The sequence below is a fragment of the Saccostrea cucullata genome, unplaced genomic scaffold (genome assembly GCF_032062105.1).
Source record: "Saccostrea cucullata isolate Sc308-1 unplaced genomic scaffold, CSIRO_AGI_Scuc_v1 ctg2050, whole genome shotgun sequence".
Lineage (NCBI taxonomy): Eukaryota > Metazoa > Mollusca > Bivalvia > Ostreida > Ostreidae > Saccostrea > Saccostrea cuccullata.
The window spans coordinates 191,694-217,865 of NW_026926947.1; the positions used below are offsets into that span (position 1 = coordinate 191,694).

The 26,172-nt window shown below is 32.9% G+C and overlaps 1 protein-coding gene across 1 annotated transcript; it reads left to right on the forward strand.

Annotated features, from left to right (window-relative positions):
- The first annotated feature begins 110 nt into the window (after window positions 1-110).
- LOC134273011 (hsp90 co-chaperone Cdc37-like) lies at window positions 111-9,790 on the forward strand. The gene is made up of 11 exons (XM_062755183.1): window positions 111-240; window positions 579-712; window positions 1,162-1,213; window positions 2,513-2,608; window positions 2,906-2,956; window positions 3,312-3,371; window positions 5,628-5,786; window positions 6,085-6,200; window positions 7,117-7,237; window positions 7,625-7,693; window positions 9,323-9,790. Exons 1-11 carry the CDS (start codon window positions 202-204, stop codon window positions 9,530-9,532), a joined length of 1,107 nt encoding a protein of 368 aa, XP_062611167.1. The 5' UTR covers window positions 111-201; the 3' UTR covers window positions 9,533-9,790.
- Window positions 9,791-26,172: the final 16,382 nt, after the last annotated feature.

The following is a 26,172-nucleotide window of genomic DNA, read 5'->3' on the forward strand; positions in this document are numbered from 1 at the left end:
TTATTTCAAGCTATTTTTTTTAATATTTTGTGTTGATGATAAAAGTGACAACAGAAAAATTTGTGGCTGTGTATATACAGAGTTTCAAAGTCTAAATTCTTATTCTTTAAATGCTCGGGATCAAAGTATCAATTCTACGATTTCCTGCACGAAAAACGCAAATCTCAAATTGATGCAGAGTGACTTTATCAATTTCCCATCATGACAACGATCAACTACAGTAAATGGGACCATATTGAGGTAAATGATTGAACTAGAATTTTTGTATCCATGAAAACAGATTCTTGAACTCATTCTTTAGAATAAGAGGAAGTTAAGATGTATACTTTCAGTTTTACTTTGCAGAATGTTCCAGAATGTAGTGAATCTTTAGGATTTTAAAGTAAAAAAAATAAATTGAACATTTAGAAAGTTATATATATACTTAACTGCAAAATTATTAGACTATTTTACACAGTTTAATTTGAAAAGATTCTCCAATTAATGACCAAGTAGGTTAATTATTTTTGTACTGAATATGATTTCAACAAAGCATTGACAGTCTCTTCAGAAATTGATATTAATTTCCTACTTATTAGATTTCAGATGATGAGGATGACACACACCCAAATGTTGACACAGCAAGTCTCTTCAGATGGCGTCATCAGGCAAGGGTGGATAGGATGGAGCACGATAAAAAAGAAAAAGAGGACTTTGAGAAAGGCTACAAAGAGTAGGTTTTAACAACCATGGCTTGGTCTTATAAAACATAACTTAGTGTTATAAATTACAGTCTAGTTAGATTAGGCTATCCCGTGTATGCAAAGTGTATGCATGTGTCCTGACTTTGAAACATCAAGAGAAGAAAACAAATTGAAACATTAGTCATTAACCAAATAAGATGCCTTGAAATTGAATATTTCGGCAAAATTCTTTGAAATCTAATTATTTCTACCTATAATAGTATATTTATAAAAACTCTATCAGATGAAATATATATATAATGTAATTCATTAATTATCAATAACAAATTCTTGTCTAATCTCAGATCAAAATTTTCATTTCTGTTATTCATAATGAGTTAATACCTGGCCATAATCTCGTTATCAAAGAAGAAAAAAATGTAATTTTGAGTTTTTTGTTTTTTGAATAATAAAGATGTTTTATTCTTCTAATCTATAGACATCAAAGAAAAATGAATGAAATCAAGCAGAAGTTAAAGGAAGCTGATTTGGTATGTTTTTAGCTCATCTAAGCTGAAAGCTTAAGTGAGCTTTTCTGCTCACCATTTGTCCATTGTCCATCTGTACATTTTTCTGTAATTATTTTTGACTTCTTTTAAAGAACCACCTGTTCAATTTCAACCAAACTTGCCAAAAAGCATATTTGAGTGAATGGGTTTCAAATTTTTTAAATGAAGAGCTCTTTTAGGCCTCTTTTAGGAGGAGATGATTTAGTTAGAAGTAGTAAAAATTTTATAGTATCTTTAAAGGAGCCTGGACACAGATTTGAAGTTGAAAATTTCTTTTTTTTTTTATCATGACTTATGTGTTGCTATAGCATTTCATACAGAAATATAAAAAAAAATTATTTTATCTAGAAATTTTTGAATTTACGAATTTCAGGATGCCTTTGATTGACACATCCTTTAATACATTTTCACAAAGTAAACTTTATCCTTTATACTTAAAGAAAGTACAAACTTGGTTGTGTATTGATGAAAAATATGATAACTATAGAGTTTCACAAATTCAACACACCCGATCAAAATTAAATTATTTTTTTAAATAGAGCACAAGCTCTATAATTGTTAATGTGTCACCTGTGTTTGTTCAATTTGTTGAAATTTACAAATCTTCTTCTCATGAACAGCAAAGCAATGATTAGTCAGGTAGTGTAGATTCAATATTGTTCAAATAATGACCCCACGGGTTAAGGGTTAGACCACAATGGGAATCAGAGTTTTACATATGAATAAATAGGAAAAAATCTTGCATTTATCAGTTCACCTTTCTATCCACTGTAATTTTTCTATATTTTTTAATTTTTGTCTAGGAAACCCCTTTTGGTAGAATTACTGGAGCAAATTTCACCAAAATTGCTACAAAGCATCCTTTGTTCAAAGAGATTTTGTAAGAATTAAAAAAAATTCTCTTAAGAAAAACAAGGCCAGCTAAGATGAAACATGTGGAGAGGCTTTCTGACATATGTAGATTTATTTAAGTTTGTTCATTGACCCATGGTATGGTGGGGACACAATATTATCAATTCAGTTAAGTGTGTAGTTTTATGTTACGTCATGATCTAGTTTGACAGCTCTACTCAAGGTAAATAGTACACGCCTCCTAACCGCAAGCTTTACGACTGGAAGTTTCTTCTAATCCCTGATTGGTTGCTCGTGCAACAGACTATTTCCTTGTCAATGTTGATAATATGAGTTGACCAATCACACAGCCGGGGCATGAATTGATTACACTGGATGCATCTGTTGATAGAACGTTTTTTAAAATTATATTATGCTTTCTAATTGCAGAATAGTGATTCAAAGGTAAAAGCTGAGCTTTCAGAATTAGAGGCTCAAGAGAAGAAATGGAAAGAGAAAGAAGCAGAATTAAGAAAAAAAGAAAAGGTATTTCATAGAGGGTCGATCAACTCATAAAAAGAAATTCTAGTTTAACTTGATTTGATTGCACAATGTCTGAATGATAATGATAATCCTTTTTGTCCAACAGACCTAACATTGCATGTGATGTAAAAAAAGTATTTATAAAATGCTCTTTAAAGGCATTACTTATTGTAATTAATCAAGTTTCTGAAATCATAAAAATATTACAATAATGATGTCAGGTCAAAAAGAAAAAAATAGTTAATATATAGTTTGTAGATGTGAATATGTATCACAAAAACACAATTTCTCTCTTTCAAGTTAACTCCCTTGAATGTTGACACCATTTGCCATGAAGGAAAATCAAAAACAGTAAGTATACCAACTGATAACGCTGAAAATTTTTTGAGCTATGATGATGCATTTATTGCTGGGGATACAATGATCAGATCTGTTGTAGTATTTGTCTGTCGGGGAACTTTGTCACCTTTGCATTTGCCCCTTTTCCTACTTGAATTTAAATCTGACATTTCCAACATTATCTTTTTATTCAAGATTGTTTGAACATAGCTAAGAAGTATTTGTTGAAAAGAAATTAAGACTGAAAAAAATTATCCTATTATTCTTTAATACTGGTACATGTAGTTTGTGTCTACTTATTTAAAACAAAACAAAAGTAAACAAATTGTTTAAAGCTGAAATTCTCATTCGTTTCTTATTCTTCCAGGTAATAAATAAACCAATACCAAAGAAAGAATTAACAGAAGAAGAGAAAAGTCAGAGACATGTAAGTACTCTTACTGCTAGAGGTTATCTGTGAAGACTTGAGGTTTCAAAAGTTGTTAATATTAACCATATGGTAGGTAGGATAATAAGTTCAAATATTCTGCTAAGGCCCCAAAAAATTGATCAATAGTTTCTCAGGCACCGCCGCATCAGTTCAAAAACGGCCACATTGATCAATTTTATTGACATATTGAAAAGGGAAATAACTCAATTTTCTATTTTTCCAAGTTGAAAAAGAAAATCGAGTTATTGCCCTTTTCATAAATGCTAAGAAAGACGTTTTTATTAGAAAAACAATATCTTTCTTCTAAATTTAAACTACCGTAATTTCGGGAATATAGGTCGATACTTTTTTTCTCAGAACCGCTGGGGTCGACCAATATTCAGAATTCGACCTATTTAAGGCTCAAGTTTACGAAAAATGCCCCCAAATCAGTAAAATTTACGCCAATTTCAAAGCAAATCTGTGCCACTTTCGTAACTTTTTTGATTATTTTCGCAAAAAAATTAATGCTCCAGTAAACAATAAAATATTTATTCTATAGCTTTCTTACAAAATAAGTTCCATTAATTATCTGTTGATGACAAAGGAAAACAACGTTGCTATATCTATTAAATAATTCCTCAACGTATTATCCATTAACATCATGCGGTATCCATCTTGTGAAGTTAGGAAGTCGCGATCGTGTACTAAAAGTAAAACCGCAACCGTATCAAAATTTAAATATGGAAAATTTTCACGATCACAACTGTTGTGTTTTTACCATTTATTAGTAGCGATAAATTGAAATAGTATATCAAATATTTTTTATTGTCTTATGTTTATTTAAATGTTAAACGAGTGAAATAATCAATTCAATTCCTAAATTTAATTAAAAAAAAAAAAAAGTCATTACTGTTTTTTTTTTTAAATATTAATTAATTATTTACCGGTATACACAGATTGGCTTCTAACAGAATTTTAATTGTCTGACAGATAAAGGGATTTACCGTACACTGTGTACGCAAAGGTGTTTAACACCTGTGTTCACTGTTGGTTTAAATGCCTGCGGGGCATGATTAAGAAACCCACGTGCCATTATAGGGTATTAGTGTTACACATCATTGAACAAACAATGTCGTGAAATTCATGTTGAAAGTCAAATTGTGAATGTACTCTCAATTAAAATTTATAAATTAAACTTATAGAGTGTTAATATGATTTCAATTCTGTACTGTTGCTTGATATATACATTCAATGGTCATTTGCGTGTTTTAGCAAATCCCTGGAGAAGAAAAATAAAAATGGCGGACATGGAAGTAATTGTCGTCCACCGGTAAATAATGTTTGAGTAAAATTTTTTAGGAATGTGTCCAAGTTGTTCTGAAATCGGAATTACTATTCTTTGGTCTCGGGTATCTCCCGATTTATAGCTGTAAAATAATAACGTATTTACGTGTTATTTATGCCTCTGATTTAACAACAGTGTGAAACTACCGAGGCATTGAATAGGCAAGTTGGAGAAAAATAAGTAGTTACACAATTCAAAGAAGTTTTAACTACATTTTTTTAAAAAACAGTATTTAATTGCTGTACTCATTAAAATACCTGTTTATTTTCTTGATACGTTCATGTCACGGAATAACCCCGATAATTTTAGGGGTTTACCTGTTCTGATACGTTGTATCTGCGTTAAAATCTTAAGAAAACGGGAAACAAAGCCTCGTCCTATATAGTAAGTTCGACCTATCTTAGGATTTTTCAAAATTTAAGGCTGAAAAATGAGCCTTTCGACCTATATACCCCATCGACCTATATTCCCGAAATTACGGTATTTTATAAATTAACTTAAAATTAATGTTTGGAATAACATTATTTAAAGTTGAATGCGTATTATTACTAATTTCAGAGAACAAAACTTAAGAATTAGTAGATAATATCATTTTATTGAACAAATGACTTAAAAAAGGTGTAGACTAAATCCTGCTAAAAAAAAAAAAAAAAAATCCTGCCTGCCACATTGAATTGTGATTTTTTTGGCCTGAGAAACTATTGATTAATTTTTTTTTGCCTAATGACATTCAGAATTTCTATAAATGGATCATACAATGTAAATAGTTACAACTCACTCAAAATATTGAAATTACTTTGTCATCAAGTTATAAGTTGGTATAAGATTGTGAAAAATACTTCAGTTGTACCCAGTTGTACCCAGTAAAGCTAATTCTGAAATATCAACTGGATGGGGTAAACTCCAGTTTCATTTCTTTTTCTCAGAAAGAGTTTATTGAGAAACATAAAGCTGATGCTAAGAAGTTTGGTATGATGCGTCGGTTTGAAGACAGCCAGCAGTTTCTGGTTGACCACCCAGAGCTTGTCTGTGAGGAGACAGCTAATGTGCTGGTCCTCTGGTGTATAGATCTGGCAATGGAGGAGGTAAGGGCAGACAACCCCAGTGTTCTTGAATGTTTACTTTCCAGTATGTTGTGTTTTGATGATCTAAAGTCTTCTGTATTTTAGTGGGAATGAAGAAGTCAAATAATTTGTTTATTTTCAAACTGATACAGCTCAAGAAGACTATTTAGTAAGGTCATTAAATTCATAATCTCTCAGGCACATCCTAATCAGGCCAAACATTGCCACATTGATCAAATTTATTGATATATTGGATAAAAGAAAAGAATTCAATTTTCTACTTTTCTAAGTCGCTGTTGCAATAACTTGTTTTACTCAGAAAACTGATTTAATGAACCATGTGGCTCATCAAACCATCGTGATGAACTTCATCATGGAGCTGGCTAAACAGATGGATGTGGATCCAAGGAGCTGTGTTCGCCCATTCTTCTCTAGGTATAAAATATATGCAAGAAAATGGTATTCTTGTCATATCTACATTCACTAGTATATTATTTAGAGAGAGAGAGAGAGAGCTACAGATCCACCCATTGTTAAAAAAATATTCAATTCATGGGTTTTGATTATGATTGGAAATTTGTGATAATTGAATGATGATCACTGAATGTAGAAAATGTTTCTACACAATGACAGTGAAGAATCATTGCATTGTATTTATTTTTCCCAAATACTAAGTACAGTAAAACTTGGTTATAGCGAAGTCCTGGGGACCTGTGAATTTAATTCGCTATATCCGTAATTCGTTATATCCGTATAACGAATTCATATAACCATTATAGCGAATTCGCATTATGCATGTTTTCTTTCAAGTATTACTACCAACTATGTTAGTGAAGCAAATATTACAAAACATATCTTCGATAACTAAGTTTTTCTTATGAATTGAATTTTATATACAAATGCTTAAAGGAAATAAAGTAAGTTAAACTTATCATTTTTTTTATAATCTTTGAAAGTTCGTTATAAAAGATGTAAATTTCATTATATTTAATCTCAACGGGACTCAAAATCAGTTCGCTATATCCGTAAATTCGATAGAGTTTGTTATAACCGTAAAATTTTACAAGGATTTATTAAGAATTTTGCAGGGGACCCAGAAAAACTTCGCTATAACTGTGAATTCGCTATATCCATGTACGTAGTAAACGAGTTTTACTGTACTGATTTTAGTATTCAAAACTTGGACCATTCTAAAATTAAACTAGATGAATTCAAAGGTTTTTACAATGGGTGGATATACAGCTTGATATGTTCAAATTTTCTGTCCAATTGAGATGCATTTCCTCAGCTCACATTAGCATAGATCATTTCCTTATACAAAGTCCAAAATTGACCTCTGGACATCTTTCAGGATTAAGCTTGGAGAAAAGCAGTACATGGAAGCCTTCAACAGTGAACTGGAGGCCTTCAAAGAGAGGATCACAAAACGAGCCAAGGAAAAACTGCAGAAGGCCATGGAGGAATATGAAGAGGTTAGAAGATTTATAGCCAACTGACTTGAATGTCAATTTCATAAAATCAAATTTGTGGTTTCTGGATGGATAAAGTGAGACTTGAACAAGGCTTGAAACCTAAACTTTAATATAGTAATGTATTGGAAAAAATGGGAAAATATATATATTTTTTTAAGAAAAAGATAAGTCAAATAGGCATTGAACATTACATTCAAATTTATTTGAGAAAAAAAAGCATTATCTCAGAATACATATTCTTGAGTTTTTTTGGTCCCTTGCAAAAGTAAATTTCAAAGTTGTGTTCGTCATTACCTTTTGGATCATGGCAACCAATGAAATGTTTAATGTAATTTGGTATATTGTGTAATATTTATTTTAATTCTGATCCATTCTTATGCTGTACAGGAGGAAAGACAGAAGAGGTTAGGACCAGGAGGCCTGGATCCAGTGGAAGTCTTTGAGAGTTTACCTGAGGTAAGGCATAAAAAACACACACATGAATGTTATAATTGAGATTTAATTTTTCAATTTGATGTTTCTTGCATTTTAGGCATTCTGCACATCTTGATCAGCCATCTCCTTTATGAAAATTTTCGTCTCATTTTTAGCTCTACTGGTCAGAGACCAGAAGAGCTTATGCGATAGTAATGCGTCCGTCGTCCGTCCGTCTGTCTGGCTGTCCGTCTGTCTGTCTGTCTGTCTGTCTGTCTGTCTGTAAACAATTTTTCAAAATGCTACTCCTCCTACAGTTTTGGTCCGATTTCAATATAATTTGGCACACAAGTAGACTACACTAAGATACATAATTTTTTGCATCGGTTTTTGATTTCGATGAACGGTGTTGCCGTGGTTACTAAAAATAGAAATTTCTTTGAAATTCTTTCAAAATGCTACTCCTCCTACAGTTTTGGTCTGATTTCAATATAACTTGGCACAAAAGTAGACTACACTAAGATACATAATTCTGTGCATCGGGTTTTGATTTCGATGAACGGTGTTGCCGTGGTTACTAAAAATAGAAATTTCTTTGAAATTCTTTCAAAATGCTACTCCTCCTACAGTTTTGGTCCAATTTCAAAATTACTTGGCACACAAGTAGACTACACTAAAATACATAATTCTATGCATTGTTTTTTGATTTCGATGAACGGTGTTGCCGTGGTTACTAAAAATAGAAATTTCTTTGAAATACTTTTAAAATGCTACTCCTCCTACAGATTTGGTCCGATTTCAGTATAACTTGGCACACAAGTAGACTACACTAAGATACATAATTCTGTGCATCGGTTTTTGATTTCGATAAACGGTGGTGCCGTGGTTACTAAAAATAGAAATTTCTGTGAAAATCTTTCAAAATGCTACTCCTCCTACAGTTTTGGTCCAATTTCATTATAACTTGGCACACAAGTAGACTACACTAAGATACATAATTCTATGCATCGGTTTTTGATTTCGATGAACGGTGTTGCCGTGGTTACTAAAAATAGAAATTTCTTTGAAATTCTTTCAAAATGCTACTCTTCCTACAGATTTGGTCCGATTTCAGTATAACTTGGCACACAAGTAGACTACACTAAGATACATAATTCTGTGCATCGGTTTTTGATTTCGATAAACGGTGTTGCCGTGGTTACTAAAAATAGAAATTTCTGTGAAATTCTTTCAAAATGCTACTCCTCCTACAGTTTTGGTCTGATTTTGATATAACTTGGCAAACAAGTAGACTACACTAAGATACATAATTCTGTGCATCGGTTTTTGATTTCAATGAACAATGTTGCCATGGTTACTAATAATAGAAATTTCTGTGAAATTCTTTCAAAATGCTACTCCTCCTGCAGTTTTGGTCTGATTTCAGTATAACTTGGCACACAAGTAGACTATACTAAGATACATAATTCTGTGCATTGGTTTTTATTTTGATGAGTGGCAAGGATCATTTTTCTATTTATTGCTGATTTAAAGTCTCAAGTCCCAACTGCTACTTTTCTCTTCCTTTGTTTTAAGTATAAACCAGTAGAGCTACAGTCTCGACAGAGACTTCTGGTTAAATACCAAATAATTTTTTGCTGTTATGATTGACTTTCTGTGATATAATTTCAGTGCTTACAAAAGTGTTTTGAGTCAAAAGACATTGCATTACTACAAAAGACCATCACTGAGTTACCTGAGGAGGAAGCTCGGTACCACATCAAACGCTGTGTTGACTCCGGACTCTGGGTCCCGGATGCCAACAAGGCACCAGAAGGCGCTCCGGAGGAGGAGGTCTACGACGAAGTGCAAGAGAGTGCTGACGGGGACGAGAAAAGCTAAAACAGTCGGGACTGAGAGAAAAAGATACTTAAAACTCTAGCATGCATAAACAAACTCTGGTATTCAAATTTATGTAGAATTTTTTTTATCATTTATGTGCAATTATTTATTAAAGACATTTTGGTGCCCCATCGACCATCTAATGTGAGTAGTGCCTGGTTGGCTTTTTGATGAAATGTCTATTTAGATTTACCTTTACTTCTGAGTTGTTTTTGATAGTTTTTAGTAAAGGTTTCTTGAAAAATAAGGGCATAATAACAGGGCTCCCACTGGACCGAAAATATTTTTCGCCACTTTTCGCGACACAAGCTTTAAGGAAAGGCATACTTAATCTGATTTCTCGACAATGCAATACACATTTTGTTATTCAATTTTTTTATTATGTTTATCTGACACAGACATTGTTTTTAAATTGTAATCATAATGTTTAAAGCTTATGGTAGTATCCATTTAAAAAAAGAAAAAAATAATAATGTTGGAATTACACAATTAATTTGATATTGTATTGATCTCAGCCAACTCTTGACAGAAAATGTCCTCTTGTTTATTTTTTTCACCTGGGAAGGAGGGGGGGGGGGGGGCTACAGACCTTGTAAAAATATGACAATTTTTAAAAATGGAAATTTTCATTATTTCATTAATTAATTGTGAAAAGAAGTAAATTAAAAAGTAATGAAAATTAGGTTTAAAACTTGACTTTATTTTAACAACTTGGAGACTCCAGGGTTTAATATGCAAGCTCATGTTACTATAAATAATTCTGTGTAATTTACTAACTAAAGATAATTCTGGTTCCAAACCAATTTCTTTTTCACTCTTTGTCAGTTAATGGTACATTAATGTACACATTTTTCAATTTTCAGTAGGTAAAATTTGACGCCATTCTTTATAATTTTTCGTAATTTTCCCCTATTTTTGGTTAAAAAAAACGATCTACATAGATCCAGATTTTGTTGATAAAAATCTATCTCCCAATAACACTTTATCCCCCCTTGATTAATCCAGATTAAATTATTTCAAGCAATTTTGTAACCCTTATTTATTGCTCCAGGCTAGTTACCTAGTCAGCTCTGTTCGTTCAAGCGAGACGTGATTTCCTACATGTAGGTTTCAGTTTTCACACCTCTGCTGCATTAAGTAAACAAAGGGACTTATCTGTGTACATTGAATAAACAAAACAAAGGAGCTAACCAGGACTACACAAATTTTGTACATGGTACATCTAAAAAAATCATTTTCGCCATTTATGAATTTCTTTTCGCCACTTTTGAAAAAAATTCGCAATTGGCGACAATGGCGAATCACAGCTCGAGCACTGCATAATAATCACAGGACAAATGTGAAATTAAATAAGAGCTTGCCACCTCAAAAACTTGCCATCATTTGGGGCATTGATTTAACAAACACATATTGTGACCTATTGTTTTTTTAACTGTAAAAGTGCAAAAAACAATAAATGTTGTAAGTATAAGGATTTTTATGTCAAAGGTAGAAATGAAAAAAGTTTTAGATTCCTTGGAAAGAGCAATTAGAGAATTTATATAAAAGAAATCTTTTTGAGCAGTGATACAGGTGCACACATAAATTAAACATTCTCTCAATATATTTACCAGTATGTATGTAATACAATGTATGTACATGTGGGTAACTGCATATTTGTCATTACTGCACTAGTTTTTAAAGAACAAAGCATACATTTAAGCTTACCTCGAGCAATACTTTGTTTTTTTGTGATCTAAAAATGCATATGGCAGATTTGTTCTATCAAAGATATGAGCATTTTGCTTGTGACTACAATGCAGATTTTTCATGATTATTCAATTGTTGTTTAATATTATTGTATGCATAAATAGAAAAAAAATATTGATATTAATGAAGAAAAAGAGGAGTATTGCATGTGCTTCTTTTCAGCAAAAAGTTTTATCTTTGAATTTGAAATTCATGTTGTTTACTTTCTATGTATTTATTCACATCAATAATTCATCTTGGCTGTTAAACCATTCATTCAAATAAACTTAAAAAGCCAATTTCAGCATTCAGTTTGCATTTAAATTGTACAAATAGGACAAGGCAAAAGTTCTAAAAACTTATAAGCCCTTTCCCTACAGCGAATTGTATCATATATACATGTAGGTTATTTCAACCACTACTGAAAGTAAGCCCACTACGAAAATTTTTATTTCATAAAGGGATTCAAATTGCCTTTCAAAAATAAGATTAAGTTAAAACCTGATGGAAAAAATCATTTCAATTTCCCTTCAAATAATATGCAATGTAGAAATATTTTTTAAGGTACTAAAAACAGCACCTGTACAACTTCAAAATGAAATAAAATGTGTTTGTAAAATACTGAAGTCCTGAATGGTGGATTATGGTGAAGGTTCAAGTTTATCAAATGCAAGTCAAACTTGAAGGTAAAGAGATCTACAAGAGCCTAGGGGCCACATGGCTCACCTGAACATCTGGGTAGTTAAAAGCAAAAATCAGTTCAGCATTGAAAAGTTTAAATATGAAAGTGGGTTCAGGGGAGTGGGTATTGAAATAAACTTAAATCTATACTTCCTACAGATGCTTTTAAATTAATATGATACATAATGGCTTTGCTCTTTATAAGATGAAAATTTTTTATTGCTATGGCCTTTATATTCATCTGTATAACTATGATGCACTTTAATGGCTCCTCTACATTACCTTTTTTGATGCTTTTATATTGATGATCAGTCATGACTCTGTTGTTCTTGTAAAGAATTTTAACAATTGTTCCCATGTATTCATACATAAAACCTTGATCACCCATTGTGGCACCACTCTACCCCAGGGATTATGATTTGAACAAATCCACACTACATGAAGATGCTTTGATATAAATATGAACAATCACTTCTTTGTTGTTCCCAAGAAGAATTTTAAAGATTGTAATCCTTCTTAAAACTTTGATCACCCATTATGGCCCAACCCTTGCCCCAGGGGTAATGAATTGAACAAATTTGAATCTACACTATAAGACGATGCTTTAATATAACTATGACAGATCATGGGTATACTGTTCTTGAGAAGAAAAATTTTAAAGATTTTCCCTATGTATTCCAATGTTTAAACTTTGATCCCCCATTGTTACCCCACCCTATCCCTGAGGGTCATGATTGGAATAAACTTGAATCTACACTACCCAAGGATGCTTCCATATAAATATGAACAATCATGTTTTTGCTGTATTTGAGAAGAAGATTTTTATGCCCCCTTCAAAAAAGTAAGGGCATATTGCTTTGCTGCTGTCTGTTGGTCTGTCGGTCCACTTTGTTTCCACTATTTTATTCGCAACCTTTGCACATACTGAAATGAAATTTGGTATACAAATATATCACATAAATACCTAGATCAAGTTCTGTTTTGGGTACGATCGCACCATTTTTGACAGAGTTATGCCCCTTGAACTTAGAAAAATTCCAATTATTTGCAGTTTCTCTTCATTTTCGTCGCAACCGTTATACATACTGAAATGAAATTTGGTACACAGATTTATCAGATGAATAATTATCTAGGCCAAGTTCTGTTTTGGGTACGATCGCAACGTTTTTGACAGAGTTATGCCTCTTGGACTTAGAAAAATTCCAATTTGGGTGGGGGGGGGGGGGGGGCATAAGTGTTTTACAAACATCTCTTGTTAAAGATTTCTTCTATGAACTCCAATGTTAATCTTTGATCCCCTATTGTGGCCCCACCCTACGCCCGGGGGTCATTATTTGAACCAGCTTGAATCTACATTACCAGTGGATGCTTCCATATAACTATGATCAATTATGGCATTGCTGTTCTTGAGAAGAAGATTTTTAAAGACTTTTTCTATGGACTCATTTTAAAATTTGATACCCCACTTTGGCCCCAACCTACCCCCAGGGGTCATGATTTGTACAAATTTGAAATCTACATTACCCAAGGATGCTTTCACATGAGTTTCGTCTTAAAATTTCCTGGCCCTGTGGTTCTTGAGAAGATTTTTAAATATTTTTCCTATATATTCCTATTATCCCCGTTGCGGCTCCACCCTACCCCTGGGGGTCATGATTTGAACAAACTTGAATTTACGCTACCCATGGAGGCTTTCATATGCTACCAGTAACTATGAAGAATCATGGTATTGCTGTTCTTGAGAAGAAGATTTTTAAAGATTTTCCTATGTACTCCTATGTTAAACTTAGATACCCTACTGTGGCTTCACCTTACCCCCAGGGGTCATGATTTGAACAAATTTGAATCTACATTACCCAAGGATGCTTCCACATGAGTTTCATCTTTCCTGGCCCTGCGGTTCTTGAGAAGAAAGTTTTTAAATATTTTCCCTAGATATTCCTATGTTAAATTTGATCCCCCATTGTGGCCCTACCCTTACCCCTGGGGGTCATGACTTGAACAAACTTGAATCTACACTACCTGAGGATGCTTCCACATGGGTTTCACTTTCCTGGCCCAGCTGTTCTTGAGAAGAATATTTTTAAAACATGCTTCCAAATTTTCACTAATTCATTATTATCTCCCCTTTGAAGAAGTCAAGGCCTTTTATTTGACCAAACATGAATCCCCTTCATCCAAGGATACTTTGTGGCAAGTTTGGTTGAAATTGGCCAAGTGGTTCTTGTGTCTGGAAAGGTTTCATAGCAGTTTCAAAACCCTACTCCTGGTCTAAGACTGTGAAATTATGTGTATATTTTTAATATTCATTACTATATACGTTATAAATGATTCAGTTGTATATATACTAATAGTTTCTGCCTTGTCCGCGTATCTGTCTGTTTGTCCGCAAAAGCTTTAATTAATTAACCATGCCCATAACTTTTGACTGGGTGGGGCTATGCCTTTTATATTTCACAGGTGTATTTTTTGTGGCATGAATTACGGGTAACACCAAATTTGACCTCTTGACGCGGTAGATTGACCTACATGTACTTTTAAAAACAAGATGTGTTCGTTAAACACTGGTGCCCCCGTATATGGCAGCTTAGACTGGTGATGGGTGAATCTTCTCAAATGCATGTCAAACTCCAAAGGTCAAAAGTGTTGGTAATAACTTGGTACCCAAATGAAGGTCTTATAATACAAGGAATGCACTTGTGAAACAAGAAAGCCCTTGTTCTAACTGTTCAAAAGTTATGGCCAAGATATAATTTTTACAGTGGGTCAAACTCTGTGGTCAAGGTCTAAAATATTTTTACCCAATGAAAGGCCTTGTCGCAATAAAATATGAAGTTTGAAAGCAGTTAAGCTTCAACTGTTCAAAAGTTATAACTGCATCTTAGATTGTTAGCTGCAGATCTATAGCGTTATGGTTTTATATATTTGTCTTTGACCATGTTATGGTCAAAGACAAAATCAATGTATACAACCATTAAACTACAGATCTGCAGCTACTTAGATTGTCAAAATAATATTTTGAGTTTGTCAAAGTATTTGCATTTACTTAATTTAAAGTATTTTAAGTTGCATTTCGAAGTTTTAATTAATACTGCAACACGTAGAAACCCTTCTTCAGATATGTCGGAGAATTGAACTAGGCAACTAATCCTATCTGTGGCATATATTATCTATCGATGTCATGTTCAAGCTTAGGAAGCGATCATGTGCCTGATGTATTGACCCTTAAATCGAACATAACTGGGTGATAGACATAGTTTTGGTCAGGGAAAACAGTAACCCACAATCTATCATGTGATTTCCAGCGGTTTTACTTGTTCATCATTGACAATGATTGATTCACAGACATGCATTTAATCTAGACATGACCTGTATTTATTGTTAGAATAAATATAGCCCTCCATCATAATAATTCATTATCTTACTAACTTTAACTGTTCTTTTAGCATTTCGCAGATTAATGTAATGCTAAAAGATTGAGTTATAAGTCGTGATCATTTTCCCCTTACGCTTTTCTTAAAATTTCGTTTTGAATGTTCCACTGTTTTTGTCAACATTGAAGTCAATTATTTTTATACCAAATTCTGTCGAAACTTGTATTTGCCGATCCGTCTTTTGAAATTACGAGTTGTGCGTATTGCCATTTCTTTAAAAAATATTTTTATATCATATATAGTTTTTGCCCTGTCCGTCTAGCGTTCCGTTTGTCTGCAAAAGCTTTAAAATAACCTTGTCCATAATTTTTGAACAGTTAGGGCCAGGGCTTTTATAATTGAAATATGTACTCTTCGTAACAAGACCTTTCTCAAAAAAAAAAACAACTTTGATCCTTGGACTTTGACCCTTGATTTTGACCTACCTTCAAACACTTGAACCTTGGCCATAATATTTTGAAAAGGTGGTGCTAGGGTTTTCTTATTTCGCATTTGTATTTTTTGTGAGAAGGCCTTATTTTGGGTACCAACATATTTTATTTGTATTGAAGAAAGTTTATCCTTTGCTATGTTGCCATACATTGGGGCATCATTGTTTCACAAACACAGCTCGTTCAGTTTGCGTTCCTGGCCATTAGAATGTATGTAAGAACACACAAAAAGATGTGTTTGTGAAACACCATTTCTCCCATATGGCAAATTATGGCAAGGGTTAAAGCTTCAGTCAAACTCAGAGATCAATGTCAAAATTGTTGGTATCCAAAGGAAGGTCGTGGCACAAGGAATACACTTGCGATATATGAAATTCCTAGTACTTTACAGTTCAAAAGTTATGGCCTAGGTTAAAGTAATTTAAAACTGGGTCTCTAAACTCTAATGTCAAGGTAAAATTGATTTATTCCCAATGAAAGGTTTGTTACAATGAATACACAAGTGAAGAACGAAAGCCCAAACACTAATTATTCAAATTTATGGCCAAGGTTAAAGTTTGATACATTTTTGTAAAAGCGGGTCATGGTCAAATTTTGTGGTTCTCTAGGTCTTCTCACATGGAATACACCTGTGAAATATAAACGCCAAAGCCACACTCATTCAAAAGTTATGGATAATTTAAAGTTTTTGCGGAGAAACAGACAGCTATAGATATATTGATAGGCGGACGGAGAGGGCAAAAATATACCCCCGAATCTTCTGTTATTTGTAATATGGGGGCATTAAACATATACCAATAATCCATTGCTCACAATAAAGTGTGACAACATTGGCAGTGGCACCATGCATTTCATTCGTCGGCTATAGTCTATTACAAAAACTACCGCGGTATTTATAACCTTGGTCATGACAGAGAAGAGACAGGGCTTTCATATTTTACATGTACACGACTTGCGACAAGTCCTTTGAATCCAAAAATACATATACGTACTAGTGTATGGTTTTTGACCTGTGATCTTTATCTTGAGCTTGACCTACTTAATTTTAAAAAAAAACATCACATTACTTTAAATTGTTCAGAACTTTTGAAACAGAAATGATGGGACTTTAATTTCATGTTACAAATGCATGCATAATACCTGTGACAATCCCTCCTGAATGTACAATGAACTTTGATCCTAGCTGTGACCTTGAAGTTTGATCTAGATTTGTACTACAGTAGTTAGAATTGAACTTTTGATTGAGAAGAGAAAAAGATATCGGTTTGACATGTGCATTACCTGTAACAAGATGTTTTTGAGCATGCAATGATTATTAACCCTAACCTTCATGTTTGACCTAAATTTAATAAAATTTTGGTGATTGCTTTTGAATGACATATGATAGGACGTTCATATCTGACACATCATGTCGTAAATAATGGCATTTTATCCACTAATATATTATTAAGACACCGAAACCGAGAAGGGTTCTTTAAATGTTTTTGTTTTTTTTTATCATTAAATCTAATTAAAATTTTATACAAAGAGCTAGATGACACAACTCTCAACATAGATTCAGATATACCTAGATGAAACATATGGAGATGACGAACAGTATTCAAGCTCAAGGGTCCATTCAAACAATACATTTCAGAATCAGAGCAAACACGGACTCTATAACATCAGAGGTACATTGGATCAGGTGCGTACACATGTATTTCATCTTCATAATCTATCATTCAGTCATAGAAATGAGAGCATTATTATACGATTCTCTCCATTGATATAGCAGCTTTTTTATCTTATTTCGTTTCTTTTGATATATTAAATATAAAATCCTATTTTCCTGCAAGCCTCCATTAAAATGATACACGTTTTGGCAATTAGTTGTTTAAAAATAGATTCTTCTATAAATAAAGAATAAAAACCTGGGAAGATTTGTGTTTTAACACAGCGGTGCCATTATAATGTACATTATTTAAACTGTCTTCAAAAGTTGCATTATCTCATCTATAGTTACATTTTTCTCTCTTTATTCCAAAAATATCCAGTTCCTTGATTCCAATTAGAAGCAGTTAAGGAGATCTTTGGTTTAAGAACAAATTAATTTATATGTCTATTTTATAAATATGATGTCAATTATCTTCAAGGTAAGCACAGAGTAAATTAAGGCAGTTATACATTAAGCGTTAAGCAAATTGTTCATTTTTGAAAAGTCAGCACAAATTTACGTATTTCATGTAATTCTCATTTTTATTATTAATATAACTATAGTTAAAATATATCAAAAAATTATCTATCACTCCTTTCATCCGAAAAAAAAAAATCTTGTGGTAAGAATGTTACAATATTTATTACATCGTATGACCCCATTTCAATTTATTCCTAGAATGTGTGCCGGTAAATGCCTGGCAGGCCCTCATTTTGATATTGACGATGTTTGACCCCTTAAATCTCGATACCTTGTCTCCACCCCCGGCCGGGTTTCATCAATCCATCGACTTCAAATTAACGAGCTCCTCTAGCATCCTATGGCCGTCAGCGTCAGAGAAATAAATTACCAAATAGTTCTCATCCAAGTTATCTTTTTATCCTTGATCCTTTTTTTGTGATATGTTGTACCTTTGCTTAAAATAACAATTTTTAATTGATCACGCAAGCAATTATAGATGAAGAGCATAGATTCTGTTATTTTTGCTTTGCATAACATTACATAAGAGTACTTTTAAAAGTGAGCACATTTTAATATAGAATTAAAACACCCGCTTGGAGACATGACATCGCAAATTTCAAAATTTCAAGAACTCTCATAGAATGTCTTATTTTAGGCCCTTGAACCTCAACGCCCATCAAAATTTGTCAAGTTTTCCTGATCCGAATCCGTCTTCGTAAGACCCCAAGCCCCTGAACAATTTGTAAAAAGAACACAGATTTCCTTTATGTTAAGAAGATACACTTATTGCCTGAGAAAGTTTACGTAAACCAACGTAAAACTCTACTCAAGTGTAAAATCTTTTTGTTTAACAAAAAATGAGAAATTATATACCGGTATTTGTTCAGCATGTTTCAAAACAGGAACAACCACTTTGTTAAGTAGATATCTAACTAACATCAAAAGTTTATAAATGAATGATTGGTGTCTCCCACTTAGCCAACATTTTGATTAAATACAGGTTAAAAACAGGCAAATCTGTGTTGGCTAAGTGGGAATGCATCTAATCCAGATCATGAATTCAACTTCTTCGACAGTTTCAATATCTTCATCATTGTAATTGTACGGAGAGCCGTTTCTTTTGAAAAAAGAGTATACCATTTTGTTTTTCTTACAAACTCTTTTAATACTCCACAAGAAGGAATCTTTGCTTGTTAAACGTCCCATTGAAATGTTTTGTCACATTTAGACGACACTGCTTACTTATGGAGGGATGCGAATTTAGACCTGGGACCCGTTTCACAAATGAATTTACGACTAGGAGCAAAATTTAATTCTGTATATATACATTTCATTATAAGTGTATATTGAAAATGATTTTTATCCTTTAAAAAGTAATGCAGTATGACCTTTTTACATCAGCAATTTTAAACAGAATCATTCATTTAACAAATAATTACAATCAAATTAATTATTATAAGATTTTTGTCTTAGTCCTAAGCTTTTTGTAAAACGCACAGGTATGTGCGCGTTCATACTCTCTGATACTAAAACGTTACTTCAGTTTCAGAGAGTATGAATTTAAGAAAATGCCAGTTTTTGTTTAAATTTTGGATTTTTTCATTTGTAATAATTTGTAAATATGATATAGATATATAATTTATTTATAGAAGGTTAAAGAACCATTGGGGTACAGAACATAGGTGGGTGTGAGGTTGAGGGGTCCTGCCCTCAAGGACCTGTGGTAAACGAGGCCCCTGTACTCGGTTCTTGCCTTTGAACACCGGGGAACCCTTCTCGTGCCATCACACACTGCGAGGCGGGGCTTCGTCTTCGTTTATATTGTCTCATATAAAGGACTAATATACATGTCCTGCATCTGATTTGAACACGTGATTCAAGGTCAGCGACTCTTGGACAATCGCTCTAACCACTTCGCCACGCGGGCGGCAAAGAGCAATTGCGTTTTTAAGTTTATTGTCCAAAATTAAGAACTTCCTTTTCTTCGTAGGGTGAGGTATAAAAGAAATTTTAAAGTATTTCAATATTTGAATTTTTTTATGAAATATGAAATCAAGGCAAGAAAAAGCAATTTACAATGTGGGTCGTTGTGTCGCTAGGACGTTTAATTTTGTTTCCTTATCATTTCCATTAAAGATCCGGGAAGGATCCTGCAGCGAGCACCTTGTAACTTTACGTTGACATCCGAATACTTTTATATATTCCGCCTAAAATTTCAAACCGAGAATTGCAGATATGGGAACCATTTACTGATTATGAACTCTTGAATGGATACCTGCATTATCATAATAGTCAACGTTGATTTTTTTTTTTAAGTTGCAACCTACGTTATATAGTATTTCATTCAAAAAAACAGTGCTTATTTTAAACATCTGTGAAAAGAAAACTAGAAAAGATATTGTTAAAAAATAAATTGTTTTACAACATACACGTACTAGACTATCATTTGATAAAAGTTCATTTTTTTTTTGAATATGGTGCGGATTTTGATGCTTCTTGGCTATATACATGTACTTAGTAGTTAGAGATAGAGCATTTCGTTCTTTTGTACTCCAATGCCATTATGTTAGGTTTTTCAGCTCACATGGAGTGCATATGAATTTGAAATCATTAAATTAACATAAAAATAAGTCAAACCACGCTTGAACTTTTGACCGATGAAATTGTAGCTTGAAACCTTAGGAAATTTATACATATGTTTATACAATGTACTTACATATAATATGTAGTTTACAGAACATGTCCTTATATATACAGTATATATGTAACATGTATTCTCTCGTGAATGTAAACTTTCTTAAACATGTTAAATGAGATGACAAATTATCCTTTTTTTAAAGTCACTTTCAAAATGCTGACAATTCAAAAGATATCCTGTACCTGTATTACTACTACTGTAAAAACAGAGATATTCGTGGGGGATTTAATTTCGCTAATTTTGTTGTTAACACTTATCAACGAAAATAAATCCCCACACGAAATTTTTATATGACTACATGTATATATTGAAAAGGGTAACCTTTAAAACAACGAAATTTTATGCCCACGAAAATTTGTGTTTCCACAGTATATAGCACAAACTTGGCAAAATTCAATAACAAATCACATATCTCAAGATCTTTGTGGGCGAGCTCAAGAAAAATGAAAATAGTGTCTGTGCATGCACATGTGACGTCATAAAGCATTTAAAAACACACGACCATGATTTTTCTGCATGGAATTTCAATTAATGATTTCACCAGTTTCGTATTATTATTGATAATAATTATATGAACATAAAAATACAATTTGTGAAAGCGAAAGAGAGTACAAAGGATTCAAAGTTTTTAAAGGATTCACTGTTTTAGGAACCTTTACCGATTTGAAACCAAAATTGATAATAATAATCAACTTTTACGGTAAATCTTAATCAAGTACTCAGATTTCGTGCACCGTCTTGACCACATGGGGTTACACTCAGGAATGTGAAATATGTAAGCCTATTTAACTTTTGATAATGGACTTTGTCATTGTAATGTCATGAAGTTAACGTAAACATCGAATAAAGTGAGAATCTTTTCTATGCGCTCTATTAAAAAAAGGTAGGCTCATGAAAAGGGTTGATTGTGTTGCCAGAATGGGGCGGTGATGTTCCCTTAAGCTCCAAAGAATCAAATTAATTTCCTTTAAACATGCCTGTATCGAATTTTTACCAGCTAGTAATAAAAGTTGACTACGTATTGAGCTTGTTCATTTAGAATTAAAACTTGATACACCTGGTGATGAAGCGGGTAAAAATTAAACCTTCACAAAACTTTATAAATATAAAAAGCTTATTCTTCCCTTTTCATGGTGTCATTTTGCAAAGAAAAAGTATTTGGCACTAAATTGCCAATGTTCTTGAATTCAAGTGACAACTGTCTCGATCTGAAATTAAAATTGTCTGTAGCAGGATGGAATGCTAAATATAGGTACCTGATTGATTAACCACCCCAAGATAACTGTTATTTACACAATTCAAGGTTACTAAGCAAACTAAAATAAGATCCAGCGGGGAGTAATAAAACGCGATAATTCCCCAACTTTTGTTATTTTTAGCAATATCAGTGATAATATGCAACATAAAAGTGGCATGCACGTCTTTTCATGCAAGAAACGAAACAAAATATATTTTTCCTTTGAATGAGCAGGACACTTCCGTATTCCATACAGGCGTGATTCTATCGACCCCCCGGAGAACTTCAGAAGTGGTGATAAAATGTAGAGATTCTTCGGGTTCTATTTATTACAAATCTTTAAATTAAATAATTCAAATGATGCTGACTATATGAGATGCATGTGGACTGTTCGGGCTGTATGTGGAACACAATTTAATTTCACACAATTAAAGTAGTTAAAGATTTCGAAATATCTTATTTTGTAAAAGTGTTGTCTTTCAATATGTTTATAGACTGATATTTTTGTTATTCTCATTTCTTTATTATTAATCAAGAAATATATATATAGGTATCAATATTAATGTAAGATAATTTTTGTTTTGACAGCATGCATCAAGTTGTCTACTTACATTCTCAAAGATTTTGTAGGATGCCTGGGATTATTTCAATTAAAACATCTGCAATTTAGATTGCCCCAATCCCTGGTCAAGAAATCATCAATAATCATGTATCAAATAGTTATTCTAACTCTTAAAATCAATTGCAGATTATAAACAAAAATATGTTTTTTCTGATAGATTTCAAGTGTTTATGTTTGGATAAATCTTGATTAATAGTCATTTTAGTGAATTTCTTCTCCTCACCTGTTAAACTAACTTCCAATCAGCGCCATCAATCAAACACTAACGCAGCTTTTAGCCATGTTAACAAGTGCAAACATCGCTCCCCTATCTCTTTAGGAACAAATTTCACCCATTCACCCCTCAAACTCACTCTTAATTCAATTACCTGGGAGGGGTGTTACGCTTTGTTTATATTTCCCCCTCAGTCTTTCACCTCGCATCTTCTTTTTAGCAGCATCTTTACTTTCTACATCTTTTGTGTCGACTGAAGTAAGGGAGAGGCCCACTAAAAAATGTTGCCTTACTCCGAACTCACCCATTTATAATGTAATCAATCTCTCATTGTAACAGTTACTTTTGTCAGCAATTTTTAATTGTTATAAAATAAATGAATTGTCCTCAGATAAAAATATACATTCAAAGCAGAAATAATTCTTAACTGACGTGGTTAATCAAAGGTCCAGTTTTATGTAAATCAGATAAATCCCTAAGTCTAGGATATACAATGATGAGTCAAGAGTGAATACTTTCTTGTAGAATTTAATTCAATAACTCGAAGATCAAAGACACGAAAAGCGAGAATCTTGATCTTATATTAAAAGGCAGAAACGAAATAGCCTTGTCGTGCCCAAGTCTCTGTGTTAATGTTATGATTCAGACAGCTCAGTTATTGTAGAAAGATTAACAAAAGATAAAGAATGGTTTTTATCTAGGCTCATTTGGAATTAACGATGTCTGCGTTAAAATTGACATCAATCATAAAAAACGAGCCGCTAAAAACTTCAACCCAGTAAAAAAGGATTTAAAATTTTCCAGTTGGATTGACGGCTCTACAGTAAAAGCTGTGATGTGCATTAACAATGTTTAAAAAAAATTCCTTTATCAATTACAATCCGACAGGTAGATAGTTATCAGAGTTTTAAACTGCAGATTTAGAAGACTTAGACAAAGAGGAAGGGAACACGTTTTCTATAGGTAAACATATATACATGTATTTGATTATACGTAAAGTTAAAAATGCAAGAAACATGCATGTGTGTTTGATACATGTATTACAAATATATTAGTCGATATGATGGAATGATAGACGAGTACACGAATATTCGTTGACATCCCTAATTTATATAAATGCACATATATTTGTATGCAAAAAGTGGACAGTCCTTACCCTTTCGACCGTTTACTGAATCGGCATATGGGTACAATATGTTAAATTACGTTAATTAACAAAGAAACCCTATCAGTATGTATGCGTAAAAGTATACAAAATCCCCCACAAAGTATAACCCTTACAAATTCGTAATATCTTATCGATTTCATGAGTAATTTATTATTGACAAGGCGATAACAAAATTTAAAATTATTATCGGGAATCTATTTTTCAAATGAAATTAAATTTACTTGGGTCCTTTTTCTCATGGAGAAAGAGAATGACACGAAAACTAGGCGAATGCCCTCGTTACCAAGTGACGCCTAAGTACTTCGCACGTGAGATCTGACAAACTTTCAAATAACGGAAAGGTCGGGGAGATAGGTAAAGGGCTCCAGTGTCCTGGTTATGGATTATTTGAACTGTGTGTCATATATACACTTAAGGAATCACTGTCTAGTTTTGAGAGTATGCCAGGGCATCAACAATAGTGGGAAACATGGGATAATTTGCATAACGGGCGAAGCCCGTTATGCTAAAATTATCCCATGTTTCCCACTATTGTTGATGTCCCTGGCATACTCTCAAAACTAGACAGTGATTCCTTATATTTCCATTTCATTGTAAAATAAAATTTTAGACTTATACCCCATTCATACGACGAAAATTTGCTTATGTGTGCAAATTTACATATGAGTAAATATACACACGTAAGTAAAAGTTAATTTGCGATGCGTTCAGAAGAGATTTATGTTCTGTAAGTAAATCTTTATATTTTCATATAAAATAAGGAGATCCACAGATTCAGAATTGTTGATTTGTATAGAAAAAATGTTATCTTTTACTATTTGGGTATAAAATTAACTTTTGAATGTTCCCCAGAGAAATAAAGGGGGGATCCAATCTATTTATTTTTTGATGCGGAAGAAAAACAAACTTAATAACTTCTAGAAAAAATGTACACATGAAAAAGGAAAATTAATTAAAATCATTGTTTAAATTTTGAAAACGCCTCGGTCCTAAAGTCTATAGAAGAGCCATTGGGTGTTAAGAAAAAGATGGTTGTTGCCATCTACTGAATGGCGTCTTCAGCAGAAAAAAGTACGACTGGAAATCTTTTTTTGTGTTTGGAAATCTACAGTACCTCAAGTTTGCGAGGTCATTATGCAATATCTGCTTGAATATTATATGTATTTTCCAGGAGAATGACATGGGCAATCAATTTTTAAAAAAATTTAAACGAAACAAATTATATGAATAGGAAATACTGTTAACGTATTACATTTGGCTGTGTATTCTTTTTAGCGGCTTTGGCGTAACTCAACAACCGCTAAATCAAGTACACCGCTTTATGTCTTGCACATATACACAAAAATAAGAAGAAAAGCGCTTAATCAAATCAACACTAACTTATTCAAAATTGAATTACCGTCAAATATCGTACACGCTATTGAAATACAATACATTTACAGTAAACACGACTCCCCTAGAAATTCATGGTGGGACATGTGGCCAAGGATCGAGAATGCTCAAAAATGCTTATTTTCAACAGGGTTGTTGAAATTCCTGAAGCATCAATTTATATTTCAGTAGTTTGCCTTGGTTTAAAAACAAAGAAAGGTAGAAGAAAGTCAAACTGTAATGGGGCCCGGGCGATTGACGTAATGCCTATTCCTATCACAGCCCCGGAGCATTCCCATGAAGACTACTTGAATTGTAAGGGGACTACTTATTAATCCTGCAGCTAGGGCACATGTTTGCCGGACCACAGTTATATCTTTTTTAATTTAGAGGTAAAAACATAGGTTTGCCAAATTTAAATTTATATCAGAGGACACTGGAGATGCAGTGTGGATTCTTGTTTTCAGAGTAAGTTGAAAAAGCCATTTGTGGAAAGAACTATGCTAAAACAACCCGGCGTACCTTTAAAACAGTACCCTTATCAAAACTCAAATTACTTTCAGCTGTTGTTGAAGTACGGCATAGATGACAATAAAAAATCCAGTTTTTTATGTTTTGCTGTCTAGCCGCCATGCTAACAGACTGATATTATACACAAAACAATGCATTAACAACCGAAACAACACTTAAAATGGAGATTTATGCAATAAACAAAACAAAATACATACATTAGTATATTTGCTGCGAGTTCATATGACAAAATTTACACACATGAACTATAAATTTGCGACAACATGTATGCAAAAGTTAATTTGCACCTAGTCCTGACCAGGTGTAAATTTACTCAACTGTGCAGAATTTACATGTGAGCAAATCAGTTCATACGACAAAAATTGCACAT